The sequence below is a fragment of the Passer domesticus genome, unplaced genomic scaffold (genome assembly GCF_036417665.1).
Source record: "Passer domesticus isolate bPasDom1 unplaced genomic scaffold, bPasDom1.hap1 HAP1_SCAFFOLD_60, whole genome shotgun sequence".
NCBI lineage: Eukaryota > Metazoa > Chordata > Aves > Passeriformes > Passeridae > Passer > Passer domesticus.
The window spans coordinates 338,619-355,962 of record NW_026990165.1 but is presented as its reverse complement, the minus strand read 5'-3'; the positions used below and the strand labels follow the sequence as shown (position 1 = coordinate 355,962).

The following is a 17,344-nucleotide window of genomic DNA, read 5'->3' as shown; positions in this document are numbered from 1 at the left end:
ATTTCACATATGGGTCCCGTGCTATGCCATTGTTTGCTCATGTAAAGTTGTTTGTTTTAATTTTAAATGCCTATTGTGTGACCCATTCTGTTTTGCTCCTTGTCCAGTACCCAAGGCATGGTAACTGGTTTCTTCAGATACATTGCCTGCCTTTAGGCAAGCGTTTCAGAAACCTTCAGAAACCTTACACTGGCCCCTGGTAGTATTACAAAGGACACTTACTTTACTAAATTTCCCAGTACAAATGGCTGAGTATTCTGAGTACCTCAGCCCACAAGAGGATGTAGTTGTGCTGTCAGGATTCCATGCATATCTGGGTTGCCATCACACAGTCATGACATTGGGCATGATATACCCTAACAGGATGATTGTGCTCCAGGCTTCCCCTCCAACTTGATTGGTTATTATTTCTGATGGCCTGGAATATGCCAAGAATGAAATTCAATTCTCAGAAGCAGATGCTCTGTGAGACCTGTTCCATGTACTAAGCATACCAGCAGGACGATTTATTATTCTAGTGGCACAAGAGCTGCCTGCTGGAAACAATATTTGTTGGGTTGCATTCCTGGCAGGCTCAATTCCTGTATCTCTGTGTGATGATGGTCCTCCCACCCCACCTGTGCACTGCAGAAGAAGGGAACTATCTTGTGCTAGGTTATAGTCTCCCATTTTAATTTGCATAGCACAAAAATCCTGATAGGAACCACATGAAAATGGATTCACACGCTGCTTGTTAGAAAGGTCACGGATGTGCATGGTCACTGTAGTAATCTCATCTAAAAGAGGTTTTGTGAGTTTCAAATTTACACGCCATAGAGGTCCTGCTTTCAGGTGGGTCAAGAAAGGCCGGCATGGAGTCAGGTTTTCATCAATCTTCAACTGCTTGGTCATTAATCCTTAAAATGGTGTAAAGTGTTTTTACCTTATTAATCCCTTTTAGCCAATTAGGTCCTGAATATTTTTGAGTGTTCCATCTAGCAGGATCTCGCAGGCCAAGGAGATCATGATGGTAGTGACAGTCACCTACTGTGGCTTGGATTCTGATCAGAAATATCGGGAAGACAATGATGGTGTGAAGCGCATCTTGCTTTCTTCTGTTCTTTCTGAGGTCCAGCTGTGGACTCCACTTGCCTTTTGCAGAAGTCTTTTAATTCTGGAATAGTGTAGCCAAGAGGTTAACGCTTCAAGCTTTAAAGGCTGTATAAGTGATTAAAAGTACCAATTAGAGTCCTTTCCATTTTGGGATAAGAGGCTTTCCCCCAGGGGATTTGATGTATACCTGGTCCCCAGGCTGGATTTGTGGAGAGGAGCATCCTCTTGCTCCTCTGCTCAAAATGTGTTGATTTATTTGCTGCAGCTGTTGTGTCAGTTGCACAGCATGGTTCTGCAGATACCCCTCCCCAACTTGTACAGTATCTTCCCCTTGATAGTAATGCTTATATGGTCTTCTGTACAGTATTTCAAAGGGATTCAGATTTTCTTTTGTTCTTGGTCTCCTGGAATCCATAATAAAGCCAAAGGTAGGGCCTGGGTCAAGGTATGTTGGCCCCTTGTCCAATTTTGACTATTTGTTGTTTTAGCAGACAATTCCTCTTTTCCACTTGGCTGCTGGCCTGGGGCCAATACAGCATGTGTAGGTGCCCGTTGATTTGGAGCTTACTGCAAAGTTGCTGTGCAATATTTGCTAGGAAACGTGGCCCTCGATCAGAGGAGATGTCTAAAGGCACTCTGAACCAGGGCATTATGTTGTTCATCAAAATCTTGACAACTCCTTTGGCTTTATTTCTTTGGGTTGGGAATGCCTTAGGTCACGCTGAGAAGGTATCAGTGAAATGTAAAAGGTATTTATAGCCCCCTTTTCTTGGCAATTCAGAAACATCAACTTGCCAGTGCTGTCTAGGATCTTCTCCTTTGTCTACTGTGCCAAGCTCAACTCTAGTCCTAGTTTGTGGATTGGTTCTAAGACATTATTTCACACCCTTGGGTTACCAGCTTTCCACTAGAGTACAGGTTGCATCTTACTCTTGTCCTTATCAAATAATTATGTAAGGCATCCCCTTCCCACTGTATACAATTATGTTCATCCTTAATTAATTTTCACAATGCTTTTTCAGGTATAACTGTCTATCCCTGAGGAGTTGCAAAAACAATATGTTTCTGTTCTGCTCGTAAATTCCTTGCTAATTCTAGATCTTTCTTATTATACGACATACATCATTGTCATATTGTTCCTTACCTTTGGGAATTAGTGCCTGAACCTCAGCATGGCTTTGTTCTGCTGCTCTTTTTGCAACTTGTTACCCCTTTTGGGGTCTGTTTCTTCTTTCTGATGTCCTTTGCAGTGCATATCTGCAACCTCTTGAGGTACTAGTACTGCCTCCAGCAATTTTAAGATTTCTTCTTGATGCTTAATTTGCTTTCCTTGAGCTGTCAATAATCCTTTTCTTTCCAAACTGCTTCATGGCACCGATTACTCTGAAGGCATACTTGGAATCTGTTCATATATTGATCCTTTTTCCTAAGGCTGGTCAGAAGGTACAGCTTAAAGTGATTTTCTCTGCCTTCTGAGCTGACTTGTCTAGGGCTTCTATCCCCTATTGCTCCATGCTAATTGTATATCCCCATTTTCACTGATCTGCTCTTACAAAGCCACTCCCATCTTTGTACTGAGATTCTGCTCCTGGATTTGGGCTTTCTTTAAGATCTGGGCAGCTGGAATAAAGTGGACTTCATGGTTTTGATAAGTCATGCTACAAAGGTTCCTTGTCTGTCTGGTGAGTGGCCAGGAATGCTGCTGGATTAACTAGAGAAGAGATTAGTTTGGTAATACCACATTGTTCCACCAAAACTGCCTGATGTTTAAGCAATCTGGAGGGTGAAAGCCAACGCTCGCCCACCCTTTTGCTCAAGAAGTGCTGCTACTGAATGTGAGATAAATACAATTATTTGTTGGCCTAGAGTGAATTCTCAGGCTTTTTGGATGTTTGAAACAAGAGCAGCAACTGCTCACAGTCAGGCTGTCCCCTACTCACTTCATCCAGTTGTTTTGAGAAGTACGCTATTGCTCTCTTCTATGGGCCAATTGTTTGGGCCACTACAAGGACTACAATCTCTACGCCCCCTACACAACAAACAAGGGATCAGAGGGTTACAAGGAGCATAGGGCATCAGCCACTTTGCTTTCCCTGCCACTCCTGTCATCGGAAAGTGGAAATGCAGGTAGAGCTACTGTGCTTGGTTCCTGTCAGGTTGTAAATCTCATTCGTGTCAGAGTCACTCTGGCCTTTCTCACCATCTACTTCTTCCTTGTCCTTCACCTGCCAAGCCCCTCCAGGTGACAATGGAAATGCAGTTCCACACATTCACACTCTTTCATATAACACAAAAGGGTTCTTAGGGGCTTTCCCACAAACTAGAAAATTGTCTGAGCGCTTAAGGTGCTCCGAGCATCCAAAAGATATCATCCTATTGCTGGAAAAAAATTCCCAGCGAGGCTGGGAATGAGGTGATCTCTAGGGGACAAAATTACTTTTGAGGAAAAGTCTGAGTAATTTCTAGAGGGCACATAGAGATCATTATGGGACCAAACCTGAGATAAATGTTAGGGGAAAGAAAGAAAGAACACTTGGGGGGTAAAATCTCAGGTTATCTGACTTCCCAGCACCTCGTCCCTTGCCCCAGCAGGGGAGCTTTGCCCTCCCTGTCCCCAGCCAGCCCAGCCTGAGCACCTCAGGGCTGTCCCCAGCCTCCTGATGAGGCCTGGCCTCGAGGGCTTCTGCCGCAGGCCTGGCAGACGCTGTGGGGAAGCGCCAGAGCAGCTGGGTGCCAGGAACAAGGCGGCTGCCTGGGGGCTGCTTGTGGCCTCCGACACCCAATTCCTCAGGGCTTCCCAGTGCTCCAGCCCCTCAGGAGCCTCCTGTTGTTCTGCCAATTGACAGAGGCCATTTAAAGGACACCTCACTGGAAATCATGTTCTTATTTTACTGTGAATATTAAGGAACCACAGTGAAAGATGATACATTCAATAAAAATGTGTGCTTGGTTTTAGTGAGAAGCAAAAACAAGCAAGGCAGTGCACCTCAATCAGTACTGTAAGAGAGAAAGGAGAGTGATTTAGAAAGATGCATCACAATTGCCTGAATTGTTTATCATCTTGTAGATCCTCAGTTCCTGGGGGGCCCTGTTTTGCACCAAGGACCTGGAGAACCATTCCCAGCAATTGGGAAAATCCTAGGTGGTCCATCCACCCATAGATGAGGTCTCCAAATTTGCCCCAAAAGTCAGTCCACCTTTCATAGGCCAAAAAGTGCAAGTCCAAGTGACTTGATTATATTTTTAGCCCAGAAACACCTGGAGGTGATGGCACACTTCACAACCAGCAGGGGACACAGCTCGGCCAAAGGCCAGACCTCTGCTGCGAGGGCTTCCCTTAAAATACCCTACAAACAAACCTCTATTCAAGTCAGTTGGGAAAGTTTCTTAAAATGACACATTTCTGCCACATAATTACACAGGGTTATGTGACAGTTTCTTAAGCAGCTGGTTTGGAGTCAAACAGCCAGCATCAAGAGTCCTTGTCATCTATTTGTAGCTACATCACACTTAGGGGGATTTGAAGAAGTTTGGAACGAGTTAGAGACCGGATCTCTGAGTTTTTTAGATGATGCCATTTCTTTTTTTTATTTTTGACACAGACAGGAAGGGTGAGTTTGGCTCACATCTCTACCGCATGGCTCACAAGATCACAAGACTTCTAATTACAAGACCTTTTAAGGATTTATTGGCCAATAAAACACTGCCAACAAGGATATTTTGTTTTGGACCCAATCCTTCAACATTTCGCTTTAGGGACTCATGCTACACTGTAAGCTTCCTTAGCCAATCATGTTATGGCAAACAAACCTACAGCACTGCATTCTCCACTTCTTGTTTACTTTTGTAACTACTTTTATTTTTTCTACATCTTAAAGTCTAAAACTTTAAACTTTCCTCCACTTAGCTTCATGTGTCACTGCTATGAACTCTAAATCCACATTCTCGCTTCCAGCTACTAAATTTGGAAACCTTTTCCAAGGTCTCAGATCAAATCCTGTCTTAAATTTTAAGCTTTGCTTACAAGACCAAAGGTCTGAGAATTCCCTACATTTCGGGTTCCAACAGCACTGATGCAGTGAGTTACAGAGTGCCCAGGACCTGTCTTGTAAGTCAACTCCGTCAGGAACAAGGCGGATGCCAGGGGGCTGCTCATGGCCTCTGACACCCAATTGCTCAGGGCTTCCCAGTGCCCCAGCCCCTCAGGCTCTCCCCCAGCCCGGCCAAGCTGCCCGGCAGCAGCGCCGCAGCCCCACAGGAGCTCCAGAGGAGCCCCAGCCAGAGGCACCTGGGAGCCCTCAGCAATGCAGCCAGCAGCACACGGCCAGGAGGACACGGATGGCGCTTCCTGCCTGCCACAGGCCTTGTGGCCATCTCCAGGCACCGCTCCAGCAGGGATCCCCGCAGCTCCGGCCCTGCCCACCCGCTCTGTCGGCAGCACAAAGGCTTCAGCAGAACCACCACAGGCCAAGGGGCTTCTGGCCATTGTCCCTGCAGCACTGCACGCCTGGGCAGCTGGCTGAGTGCAAGCACCATTTTCCCCCTTCAGGGACCCCTCAGCTTGCTCTGCTGCTGAGCACAAGCATCTTTTTCACCGTTTCCTCTCTCTTGCCCTGCAGATCCTGGGCAGCAAAGAAAAGCTCCTGGGAGTCTGTGTATTATAACACATTCTATATTTACAGAAATTCAAAAGAGGAAAAAAAAAAAAAGAAAAATCTTAAAAGATAAAGGAAAATTCCCACTGGCTAGGATTGCCCCCACCAAGTGTGCCTTGCCCATCAGTTCTCCTCAGAGCTCCGGCAATGCAGCCAGCCGAGCCCTGACAGACGAGGCCGACTCTTCCATGCCCTGCGCAGCTGATCTTGCAGCCTCTGGAAGATGGAATAGTGCCCACGCTGAATTGCCCGGAGGACATGCAGTGTTTGAAGTGCCACCTCTGACACGGCACTGCTCATATCCTCGGTCAGGTGTTCAAGGGCTGCATGAGAGAGGAACAGAGCCACGGTCAGGTCCTGGATCTGCACAGAGACGAGGAGAGCCCCCTGCCAGGGCCATCCCAGCCGGCTCTTGCCATGGCCAGGAGGGAGCAGGGACCAAGGGGATCAGCCCAAAGCGGCAGGCCAGGAATGCCCCACATGGCCCTGAAACCTCTGTGCGTTCAGCCACGGGAGCAGAGCCCTGCACAGCCGGGGCAGGGCTTGTAACTCTCCCTGCCAGTCCCTGGTGTCAGCCCACTGCCCTCACTCACCACTGCAGATCATCAGGAGCTCTCTTGGCTGCCCCCTCAGGTGCCGCCCGGCCATCCCTGTGAACACAGAGCCTGTCACGGCGGCAGCGGCACAGCTCCCTGCCAGCGGCGCTGCCACCGCTGCGGCCACACGCCCTGCTGGCCCGGCAGGGCTCAGCCCGGGCCCTTGCCGCACGCTGCCGCCCAAGGGCACGGCTGCCAGAGGGCGGCAGCAGCGCCCGGGCCAGGCGGGGCTCCACGGCGCCGGGCCCGGATGGCGCTGCCGGGGCAGCGGGCGGGGCTGGGGCCGAGCTGCGGCGGGCCGGGGAGGGAGCCCGGCCTCGGGGCTCACCCATGAACCTGATGGCCGCCTCTCGCAGGGGCTCCTGGGGGCTCTCCAGGTAGCGCAGGGCCCGGCGCAGCTGCTCGGCCGCTCGGCTCGTGTCCTCTGCCAGCTGCAGAGAGCGGCAGCAGGGAAGGCTCGGCGCGGGCTCAGCCCCTGTGGCGGGCGCTCCCTGCGCCCAGCCCCGGCCTCCCCTGCCCGCACAGCCCTGAGGCGCGGCCAGCAGCCGCTGGCGCCGGGCTCCGCAGGGGGCAGAGGGCCGGCTGCTGCCCGGGGAGCCGCGGGGCCGCCCCGCAGCCCCGCCGGTTCTTAAAGCTGTTCTTACCAAGACCTCGGCAAAGGCCAACAGCTTCTCTGCCTCCACCAGCTCTTTGAGATCCCTCCTCTGCAGGAACCCGGCCGCACAATGCAGCGTTTCCTGAGAGGCCTGGAGAGCAGCAGAGACCCAGAGATAGCCCCACAGCCCAGGACACAGGACTCACATCCCTGTGCCACAGCCTGGAGGAGGCTGCAGCTCGGGATGTGAGCAGGGCAGCCGGCAGCCCAGCCCCCTGCCAGGGGGACACTAGCAGCCCACGAGTCCTGACCTCTGCCACACGCTGATTCTCATCATGGCAGTGGAAGAAGAGTGCAGGAAGGCTCTGGCACACCACTGACTTAAGAGGCTTTTTTCCCTCCTCTGCTACCAAATCCATCACCTTGAAGAAGAGGTCAAGGGAAAGCAACTGCACGTGGCTGTTGTCCTGAATGAAAGAAAAAACCTCAGCGCCATCTACTCCAGGCCCACCTGAAGAGTACAAAAAACCACAGTGCACAAAGTTTCTGGGCAGCACCCAGTGCCCCAGGCTGGGGATACAAAGCCTTACGTGGTCGAAGAGCAGCAGGAGAGCCTCAGCCAGCTTCGGGGCAGTGGTGCTGGATACCAGCATGTCTCTGCTCTTGAGCAAATTAGTGAACACAGAGAGCGTCATGCCGACCAGCTCTCCGTCTGCATCACCCAGCAGCTCCAGAAGGCTTGGAGACAGAGTGCCCATTCTCCTGGCCTGTGTGGAACACAAGGCTGTGCTGGGAAGCCATGGACGGCTGCACCGCCAACAGCGCCCGGGCACTGCGACCCCACCCTGCTGCTGCAGGGCCCACAGGCCAAAGGCCTGCCCCAAAGCAGTGGGGCCGGTGAGGCAGGAGAGCTGGGAGCAGCTGCCTCAGCTGCTGAAGCCCTGCCAGCCCATGGGGCTGCTTTCCCCAGCGCAGCTTCAGCCGCTGCCCCTTCTCACCATCGAGGGATCCTTGCTGAGCACCACGAGGCCTCTGAGTGCCAGGCGACGCCTCTCCCTGCACTCATTCCTCAGGTGCCTTGACATGATCTCCAGGATGCTGTCAGCACACTCCCTCAAGTCCAGGCACTCGAGGACCTGAAAGGCACAGGGCAGTGACAGGGCACCCAGCCAGCAGCAGCCCAGAACCGCACAGGGCTGGGCCAGGCAGCAGCACAGGGCACGGGCACCGTCCCAGGCAGCTGCGGCTACGAGAGGGCAGAGAGCTGGGAGGCAGCTCAGCCAGGCAGCGCTGGCCTTCAGGCTCACCTCCACAAGGAACGCTAGGCCGGGCAGATCCCAGCGTGGCTCCTCCCTGCTGAGCAGCCCAAGCAGACGGAGAGCAATCCCAGAACACAAGGAGAGGGAGACACGGCGCATCTCTCTGGAAGGGGAAAAAAGACACCAAGAGCCTGAGGTGGGGGGACCAAACCTCTGCCAGGACTGACTCACAGAGGTCTGGTCTTTGCCCAGCATCCCTGGAGAGGATGTGAGCGCTGTGGGAGGTGGCCCCTTCGGGGCACCCTCCTCTCCCAGCCTTTTCCAGTCTCCTTGGCCGTCCCTCGGTGACAAGGCCCTCTGGCCCATGACCACAGGGACTGTGTGGGGCACCCGGGCACAGGGCACAAATGCTGGGGGCAGTGTGGAGGAGAAGGGGGTCTCACCTGGCCAGCAGACCCACAGCATAGTGCTGGGTGTGAGCACACAGCAGCGTGTCCCAGCCACACTTACGCTCCATATCCATCACCTCCTGGTCACACTCCAGTCGGCAGAGCAGAGCCTTCATGGCCTGCACTGCAAACCTGTGTGCAGAGCAAAGCCCAGGTCACACTGGGAGCACTGGCACTGGCCACAAGGGCATGGGAAGGACAGGAGGACTGGGACCTGTTGGGCTTGCTGGGAAGGTGGTGTTCCTCCTGGCACGCTCTCCAGAAGTTTTCAACTTCCTCTGGTGGCATCTGCTGGGTGGTGATGACAACATGGAAGAGCAGAGCCACAAACAGGCGGGAGGAATGAAGGATCATGGCCTCCTGGCATTTAGGCACAATGACCCAGATCACCAGAGTTGCCTGCAGAAGAAGCAGCCCAAGACAGCGCTCAGTGCCCTGGTGTCCATGGGGCAGGGCCCAAGGGCAGATGCAGGGGGAGCAGTGGGCCTGGTGTCCCCTGAGTCTGCCCCTAGCCCAAGTTTCATCCCAGCGACTGAGGCAGGGAGAGGATGGAGAGCTGCTGGAGAGGCAACCGGGTGGCAAGCAAAGGCCAGTTCCAGAAACTCACAGCCAGGGCAAAAACGTCCTTGTTGTCCCCATCGGAGGTGCATGTGCTGTGCACAGGCCAATGCTCCATCACACAGAGCAGTGTTGCCAGCACCTTCTCCATTGCTGGTCCTGATGTGCCTATGGCTCTCCACATCATTGCAGCAGCTCTGTAGGATCAGAGCTCTGTGTCAGAGGCATCTCAGTCACAGTACCATGCCCTGTGCAGCTGTGGGGGCACAGGTGACAGAGCCCCGGTGCCCTGAGGGGCAGGGAGGGAGCATTGGCAGCAGGCTGGGCAAAGAGAGGGGCCCCAGGGTCCTGGAGCTCTCTGCCTGTCTGGCAGAGCCCATTGGACAGGCTGTGATGGGCCACGGGCCCTAAAGGCTGGTGAGCCCTGAGCTCTCAAGGCACGTGGGCCCCGTACCTGTCACACGTTGGGGCACAGTGCAGGAGGGTCAGCGCCACGTCTGCAGGGTGTTCCTCAGCCAGCCTCACAATGTCGCTGTGCAGCCTGGCATCCACAGTGACGTGGGACATGAGACTCTGGTGGATGTTCTTCACCATGGCTGGCACCTGGAGGAGGCATGGGGAAGACCTGGAGCGCTGTGTATGGGAGCAACTTCCCCAGGTTCCCCCCAAGAAGTGCCTCCCTTCCCACCACACTCTGCTCGCCTCAAAGGCTGAGGGGGCCCAGTGACCGAGGCTTGAGGGGACACACGGCCCTGGGAGGCGTCCAGTCCTAGCCCCAGGCTGCTTACCTGCTGCTGATAAGGAACAGCACTCTCCAGGAAAAAATCCACAGTGGAAGAACAAATCTCAGGGGGAGTGGGCATGGCTCCAGTATTTTTCAAGGCCTCAATCTCTTCATTGTCAGTGTTTGTTATGACTGCATCCTCAGTCCGTGATGTGGGAAGATCCTGTGCCCACGTTTCAGTCCCTGAGGTGTCCAGAGGAGAGATGACAGCCCTTCCCAGGCATACATGTTAGTTCAACAGATAGTCAGTGGGAGAGCTGAAGAACTGGCTCAGAAGAACCAGTGTTTGTTGAAGACCTGCAAATGCCATGGAAGATGAGAGTGCCTTGAGACCAGAAGAGACCAGCTGGAGCTCCAGGCACTGCTGATGATTGGCACAGCTAAGCCTGTGGGAAACTTGCATGGCTTCAGCCCTCTCCCTGCTTATGGATAGCTCCCTCCCTCCAGCCCTCAGACTCTGCCCATCCCTTCTTTTTCCCTCCACTCTCCCTCCCTTTTCACGGCTCTTTCCCTCTAGTCCTCAGATCCTGCCCTTCCCCTTTTCCCCACCCAGCTCATTCCTTTGCTTCGCCTTCTATTAATAAACAGTTTGGCTTCTTCACTTTGCCTGCATCCCTGTGGAGCTGAAGCAGAACAAATCCGGGGCCCTGGGACACACAGGCCCCTGCTGCCATTCTCTGCCACGCCGTGTTTTGTGCACAGACCCAGAGGAACGAGGGCAGGTCAGGCTGGCACGGTCCCTGTGCTGAAGGTGCAGTTCCACAACACTGTGCAGGTACAGATCCTGCTGAGCACACGGAAGGCCAGCAGTGGCACAAGGAGTCTGTGTGTCAGGAGTGAAGTCGTGTCTAAGGCCCTGCCACATTTGATCCACTGTTCTGCACGTCAGCAAGATAATGAAGAACAGACACTGAAGGAAACCTTATGGATGAACTGGTGGGAATGTGACCCTTGAGAGAAACAATGGATTGGTCAATTGATGGGAAGTTAACCTGTGAAAGAGGAACAGCACACAGTGGAGCTGTGGTTGGCATGGAGGTGGTATCAGAAGCCATTGCGGCCTCATCTGATGCACTGGCCAAGCGTGAGATGACGTCCTAAGTGGAAAAACTGCAGAGGAGGAGATGTCAGGCCTGGTTCTGGTGTGGAGGGATGAAAAGGACAAAATGCACGCCCTGTTGATGCAGGGGATGCCCTGAAAGTGGGTGGCCTGCCTGCCCCTCCCACTGCAGCACCATGCTGAGATCCCCTGAGAGGAGCCCAGTGCTCCTTGCTCCTCTCTGCTGACACGTGAGCCTTTGTCTGGTTTCGGGGTGGCCCTGGCTGTGTGAGGGGGGCTACGTGGGCACGAGACAGCCGGTCCTGTCCCTCTGGGTCCCAGCAGTGCCTGGCAGCTGTCCTGCATCCACGTCAGGATGCTGGCCAAGAGAGGCCCTGGAAGCTGAGGCACAGGTCAGGGCCCATGGTGTTCCCTCAGGATACAGCAGTCCCGAGGGGTCTCCCTAATTCAAAGAAATCTGCAGACAAATGCACTGTCCACCAAAAGCCCTTTTATTGAGCTGACAGGAGGGCAGGGGTCTGCACCCCACCAAAATGCTTCTCTACCATGTATAAATTTCAGTGGGTTGATGTAGGAATTGTGTGAAAAATACCATCCATCTTTACCCTGCTGAGGTGATTGCATAGGCAGCGGGTTAGAAATACATTCTGTCAGATTCCTGTACTTGAAGCTGATGTCCAGGCGCTGGCCAGAGCGGTCTCCATACCCTAAAGCAGCACTTCTTCCTCATGGCTTCCCTGCACAGGGCTCATTCCCTACTTGCCCTTCCTTCTTCTGCTAGAATGTGTCTAAAGCTTTCTTCAAGTCCCTCTCCTGTCAAGTTAGGCCCCCCAGGTTTTTCTTATGCTAACTGCTGCTAAGTACTTCCCTGTGTCTGTGCTAAGTACTTGTTTGCTTATGTGAATTGCTTGTGCTTGTGTCAAACAAAGGCCTTGTTTCATCCTCCCTTTCTCTTTATTCTGATGCAAATTCTTTTGCAAGATTCCCTCCACAGTCCACAGGACATATGTACTGTTATGCTGCTCTTTTAATTTTCTACCACATCCATAGCTTCATGATTGGTTTAGAGGAGGGTTCATTTTTTAAAAAATTAGAACTGTTTTGCTGAGGAAGCTAAAAATCTGAGGAGCTGTTGGTGATTCCAGATTTGTCCATCACAAGAAGACATCTGACTCATGATGTTCTCTGTCTTTCTCTATTTTGGTTATGATTTAGATAATTTCTTTGATAGCAATTTGAGTGTCCATAAGGCTCTGTGAGATGCATTTTTGACTTCTGCCACTTGCCATTCTATATTAGGCTGGTACAGCATTTGTTTTAGTACATCAATGTTCCTTCCAGTTTGGAATTTGGGTGCTTCATGATACACATCGTACGCATTCTGCATAATCTGAAGAGAAGTTATTGTGTGGTGCAGCTGAAGTCGCATCCACTTTTGGTTGTGAATTACAAATAGAGAAGGTAGTACCATTAGCAGTTTCATTAAATGAATCTGTTGTCATAGTTGTGCAAGCAGATCTCACACAGGCCAAAATTGGAATTACACAGTATCTTGTTGCATTCTTAATGGTTAATGCCAAAGCCTGCAGGGTTCTGTTCATTCTATGTGAAACTGACCAATTCCCACCAAGTGTGGAAGTCTTTTTCAAACTCCTTTGTGGTTTCATTTTTAGGCATGATTTAGTTAATTCTCTTGGCAATTTCCCCAGCTCTCCTTTTTCTAAGTTTTCCTGAGATTACAGACCGTAGCCACAGCTGAGCTGGTCTACATTGAAATGCTAAAGAAATGTTACCCTGTAGTTTCCCCATAAAGCCAACGACTGCTGGAAACAATCCTGCTGTGTATTGTTGGTCAGGGTGGTTAATAGATTAGCTGCCAGGCTTTGGGTTTGGGCAAGTGTTAGCAGGGCTGATCTGAGAGGAGTTTGTGTCTGTCCAATATAAAAACTCACAGTGCTTCATTTATTAAGACTTCTTGATCAATAGAATTTCATATTCCCAGTTCAGACCCAAACCATCCCCTTAAGCCTTTTTTAGACCTATGATTTGGTGTCTGGGAATGCATCCATGACTCCCAGCCTTTTAGGCTTTGCTGTATGAACGGGTAGTATTGCTGTTTACTTTTGGATCTATTAGCCTGTATTTTTACCTCCAGCATTTTCAGAGAGTACCTTGGATTTAGAAGCAACAATTGTTCATTTATTTTTCTTACCACAGAGTGAAAGACTATATTATTTCACACATGGGTCCCGTGCTATGCCATTGTTTGCTCATGTAAAGTTGTTTGTTTTAATTTTAAATGCCTATTGTGTGACCCGTTCTGTTTCGCTTCTTGTCGAGTACCCAAGGCATGGTAACAGGTTTCTTCAGATGCATTGCCTGCCTTTAGGCAAGCGTTTCAGAAACCTTCAGAAACCTTACACTGGCCCCTGGTAGTATTACAAAAAACACTTACTTTACTAAATTTCCCAGTACAAATGGCTGAGTATTCTGAGTACCTCAGCCCACAAGAGGATGTAGTTGTGCTGTCAGGATTCCATTCATATCTGGGTTGCCATCACACGGTCATGACATTGGGCATGATATACCCTAACAGGATGATTGTGCTTCTGGCTTCCCCTCCAACTTGATTGGTTATTATTTCTGATGGCCTGGAATAAGCCAAGAATGAAATTCAATTCTCAGAAGCAGATGCTCTGTGAGACCTGTTCCATGTACTAAGCATACCAGCAGGACAATTTATTATTCTAGTGGCACAAGAGCTGCCTGCTGGAAACAATATTTGTTGGGTCGCATCCCTGGCAGGCTCAATTCCTGTATCTCTGTGTGATGATGGTCCTCCCACCCCACCTGTGCACTGCAGAAGAAGGGAACTATCTTGTGCTAGGTTATAGTCTCCCATTTTAATTTGCATAGCACAAAAATCCTGATAGGAATCACATGAAAATGGATTCACACGCTGCTTGTTAGAAAGGTCACGGATGCGCATGGTCGCTGTAGTAATCTCGTCTAAAAGAGGTTTGTGAGTTTCAAATTCACACGCCATAGAGGTCCTGCTTTCAGGTGGGACAAGAAAGGCCAGCATGGAGTCAGGTTTTCCTCAATCTTCAACTGCTTGGTCATTAATCCTTAAAATGGTGTAAAGTGTTTTTACCTTATTATTCCCTTTTAGCCAATTAGGTCCCAAATATTTTTGAATGTTCCATCTAGCAGGATCTCGCAGGCCAAGGAGATCATGATGGTAGTGACAGTCACCTACTGTGGCTTGGATTCTGATCAGAAATATCGGGAAGACAATGATGGTGTGAAGCGCATTTTGCTTTCTTCTGTTCTTTCTGAGGTCCACTTGTGGACTCCTCTTGCCTTTTGCAGAAGTCTTTTAATTCTGGAACAGTGTAGCCAAGAGGTGATCGCTTCAAGCTTTAAAGGCTGTATAAGTGATTAAAAGTACCAAATAGAGTCCTTTCCATTTTGGGATAAGAGGCTTTCCCCCAGAGGATTTGACATATACCTCGTCCCCAGGCTGGATTTGTGGAGAGGAGCATCCTCTTGCTCCTCTGCTCAGAATGTGTTGATTTATTTGATGCAGTGTCCTGGTTTAGGGCAAGTTTGGGAGATAACCCCCAAAGGGGCTTCTCTACAATAGCAGATTCAATTGCCCCTCACCCCTCCAACCGGTTCGGGAGAAAATATCTCCTTGGAGAAAAGTGGAAAGAAACCTGTTTATTAAACAATAGAAACCAAACAATATTAAACAATAAAACTTCTCACTGATCCAAGGAAAGCAAACTCAGAACAGTCCCCTCCCCTGGTTGCAGCTCAGCTCACTGAGTCTCTGATCAGTCTCTGGTGCTGGAAACGCCGCGGCCCAGGCCTGGCCAGGGGGGCCACAGGTGGAGCTGCCGGTGCTCTTCTGGGTGTTCAGTGCAGAGCAGGCTTGAACAGGTCCAAGAAAAAAGGAAAAAATCACAATTCGGAGAACTTCTTTGCCTCAGCTAGCTAAAACTAACTAAAAGCAAGAAAAAGGGATAAAAGGAGCTCTGTCCGGCTGTCTGTCCATCCACAGACAACACAGTCCAGGAGCAGGAATGTGGAGGAGTGAGAGCAGTCTGAAAACAAACTGCGCGCTTCTTCCCTCCCCTCCTCACTGTCTGGAAGAGAGTCTTAAAGGTGTAAAACTTAATATTCAGTATAAACAGAACAAGACGATTGGGGATAAAAGCATCATATAGTCAACCCAGGACATTCCACCCCTTATCCCCATATCATCACCTTACTACTAAAACTAATATATATATTCTAACTCTACAAACACATACATTATACATCTAATATACAGCTATACACAGACAATGGTGGCAACATTCAGCAAACAGTGATATTTATACATGGTTCTCACCCAACAATCAGATCTCCCTGAGGTACACATCGTGTTCTTCCATCTTCTTGCATTATCCACCATGTGCAACCTGGTCCCTGAGCAAAAACAACCCCGCAAATGGGTTTGTCTGTACTCGAGGCAGGATTGATCCAAACTGTCTTCCCTAACAAACCCCTGACATGTACCACTGGGACTTTGTCTCCATCTACACTGTGCAAAGGCTCAGATTGGGCAGGGCCCACTCGGTTAGTAGAGCCTCGGGTATGAACTAACCAGGTGGCCTTTGCCAGATGCTGCTCCCAATTTTTGAAAGATCCCCCACCTAAGGCTTTTAAGGTGGTTTTTAGCAGCCCATTGTACCTTTCCACATTTCCTGCAGCTGGTGCATGGTAGGGGATATGGTACACCCACTCAATGCCATGTTCTCTGGCCCAGGTGCTGATAAGGCTGTTCTTGAAATGAGTCCCGTTGTCTGACTCAGTCCTCTCAGGGGTACCATGTCTCCACAGGACTTGCTTTTCAAGGCCCAGGATGGTGTTACGGGCAGTAGCATGAGGCACAGGATAGGTCTCCAACCATCCCGCGGTGGCCTCTACCATTGTGAGCACGTAGTGCTTGCCTTGGCGTGTCTGGGGCAGTGTGATGTAGTCAATCTGCCAGGCCTCCCCATACTTGTACTTGGACCACCGCCCACCATACCATAGGGGTTTCACCCTCTTGGCCTGTTTGATGGCAGCAACGTCTCACAGTCGTGGATAACCTGAGAAATACTGTCCATGGTTAAATCCACCCCTCGGTCTCGTGCCCACTTATAGGTGACATCTCTACCCTGATGACCTGAGGCATCATGGGCCCATCGAGCTAGGAATAACTCTCCCTTGTGCTCCCAATCTAGGTCTATCTTGGACACCCCTATCTTTGCAGCCTGGTCTACCTGCTCATTGTTTTTATGCTCCTCATTAGCTCTACTCTTGGGGACATGGGCATCTACATGGTGGACCTTCACAGGTAGCCTCCCTACCCTGGTAGCAATGTCTTTCCACTCTTCAACAGCCAAAACTGGTTTTCCTCTACGCTGCCAATTAGCCTCTTTCCACCTCTCCAGCCATCCTCACAGAGCGTTGGCTACCATCCATGAATCAGTGTAGAGGTAGAGCTTTGGCCACCTCTCTCTTTCAGCAATGTCCAAGGCCAGTTGAACAGTTTTGAGTTCAGCAAGTTGGCTTGATCCACCTTCTCCTTCAGTGGCCTCTGCGACCTGTCGTGTGGGGCTCCATACGGCTGCTTTCCACTTCCGATTCATTCCTACCATGCGACAGGAACCATCAGTAAAAAGAGCATATTGTGTTTCTTCCGCTAGCAGTTGGTTATATGGAGGAGCTTCTTCAGCACGTGTCACTTCTTGTTCCTCTTCATCAGTGAGACTGAAGTTTTCACCTTCTGGCCAGTTTGTAATTATTTCCAGAATCCCAGGGCGATTCAGCTTTCCAATACGGGCGCGCTGTGTTATGAGAGCAATCCACTTACTCCGTGTAGCACTGGTGGCATGGTGGGTAGAGGGAACCTTTGCTTTGAACATCCACCCCAGTACTGGTAGTCGGGGTGCCAGGAGGAGTTGTGCTTCAGTGCCTATTACCTCTGAGGCAGCTTGGACTCCTTCATAGGCTGCTAAAATTTCCTTCTCTGTTGGAGTATAGTTGGCTTCAGACCCTCTTTAGCTTTGACTCCAAAATCCCAGTGGTCGGCCTCGAGTCTCCCCAGGCACCTTCTGCCACAGGCTCCAGGACAAACCATGCTTCCTGGCTACAGAGTAGAGCACATTCTTCACATCTGGTCCTGTCCTGACTGGGCCAAGGGCTACTGCATGAGCGATCTCCTGCTTAATCTGGATGAAGGCTTGTTGCTGTTCAGGGCC

General features: G+C 50.7%; 2 protein-coding genes across 3 annotated transcripts; both read right to left on the bottom strand.

Moving 5' to 3' along the window:
• Positions 1 to 5,842: 5,842 nt before the first annotated feature.
• On the bottom strand, positions 5,843 to 7,746 carry LOC135292996 (maestro heat-like repeat-containing protein family member 6). Of its 2 annotated transcripts, XM_064407009.1 has the most exons (6): positions 7,529 to 7,746; positions 7,250 to 7,405; positions 6,988 to 7,089; positions 6,672 to 6,774; positions 6,341 to 6,397; positions 5,843 to 6,070 (listed from the first exon to the last, which is right to left on the bottom strand). In XM_064407009.1, the coding sequence occupies exons 1-6, from the start codon at positions 7,694 to 7,696 to the stop codon at positions 5,871 to 5,873; spliced, it is 786 nt and encodes a 261-aa protein (XP_064263079.1). In that variant the 5' UTR covers positions 7,697 to 7,746; the 3' UTR covers positions 5,843 to 5,870. The 2 variants fall into 2 exon arrangements, with proteins under 2 accessions (XP_064263079.1, XP_064263078.1); XM_064407008.1 differs by having other exon boundaries at positions 7,250 to 7,746.
• A 118-nt stretch (positions 7,747 to 7,864) lies between these two features.
• LOC135292958 (maestro heat-like repeat-containing protein family member 1) lies at positions 7,865 to 9,824 on the bottom strand. The gene is made up of 7 exons (XM_064406990.1): positions 9,659 to 9,824; positions 9,254 to 9,401; positions 8,861 to 9,045; positions 8,641 to 8,778; positions 8,246 to 8,360; positions 7,937 to 8,074; positions 7,865 to 7,879 (listed from the first exon to the last, which is right to left on the bottom strand). The coding sequence occupies exons 1-7, from the start codon at positions 9,796 to 9,798 to the stop codon at positions 7,865 to 7,867; spliced, it is 879 nt and encodes a 292-aa protein (XP_064263060.1). The 5' UTR covers positions 9,799 to 9,824.
• Positions 9,825 to 17,344: the final 7,520 nt, after the last annotated feature.

Bases quoted from the DNA above. Each gene is read 5' to 3' on its own strand.
- LOC135292996 (XM_064407008.1), bottom strand. From the start codon at position 7,696: ATGGGCACTCTGTCTCCAAGCCTTCTGGAGCTGCTGGGTGATGCAGAC. The intron at 6,775-6,987 runs GTAAGAACAGCT...CGCTCTCTGCAG, and splicing joins TGGCCTTTGCCGAGGTCTTG to CTGGCAGAGGACACGAGCCG. The intron at 6,071-6,340 runs GTGAGTGAGGGC...TCTCTCATGCAG, and splicing joins GCTCCTGATGATCTGCAGTG to CCCTTGAACACCTGACCGAG.
- LOC135292958 (XM_064406990.1), bottom strand. From the start codon at position 9,798: ATGGTGAAGAACATCCACCAGAGTCTCATGTCCCACGTCACTGTGGAT. The intron at 9,402-9,658 runs GTACGGGGCCCA...CTGATCCTACAG, and splicing joins TGTGCCCCAACGTGTGACAG to AGCTGCTGCAATGATGTGGA. The intron at 9,046-9,253 runs GTGAGTTTCTGG...CTTCTTCTGCAG, and splicing joins AGGACGTTTTTGCCCTGGCT to GCAACTCTGGTGATCTGGGT.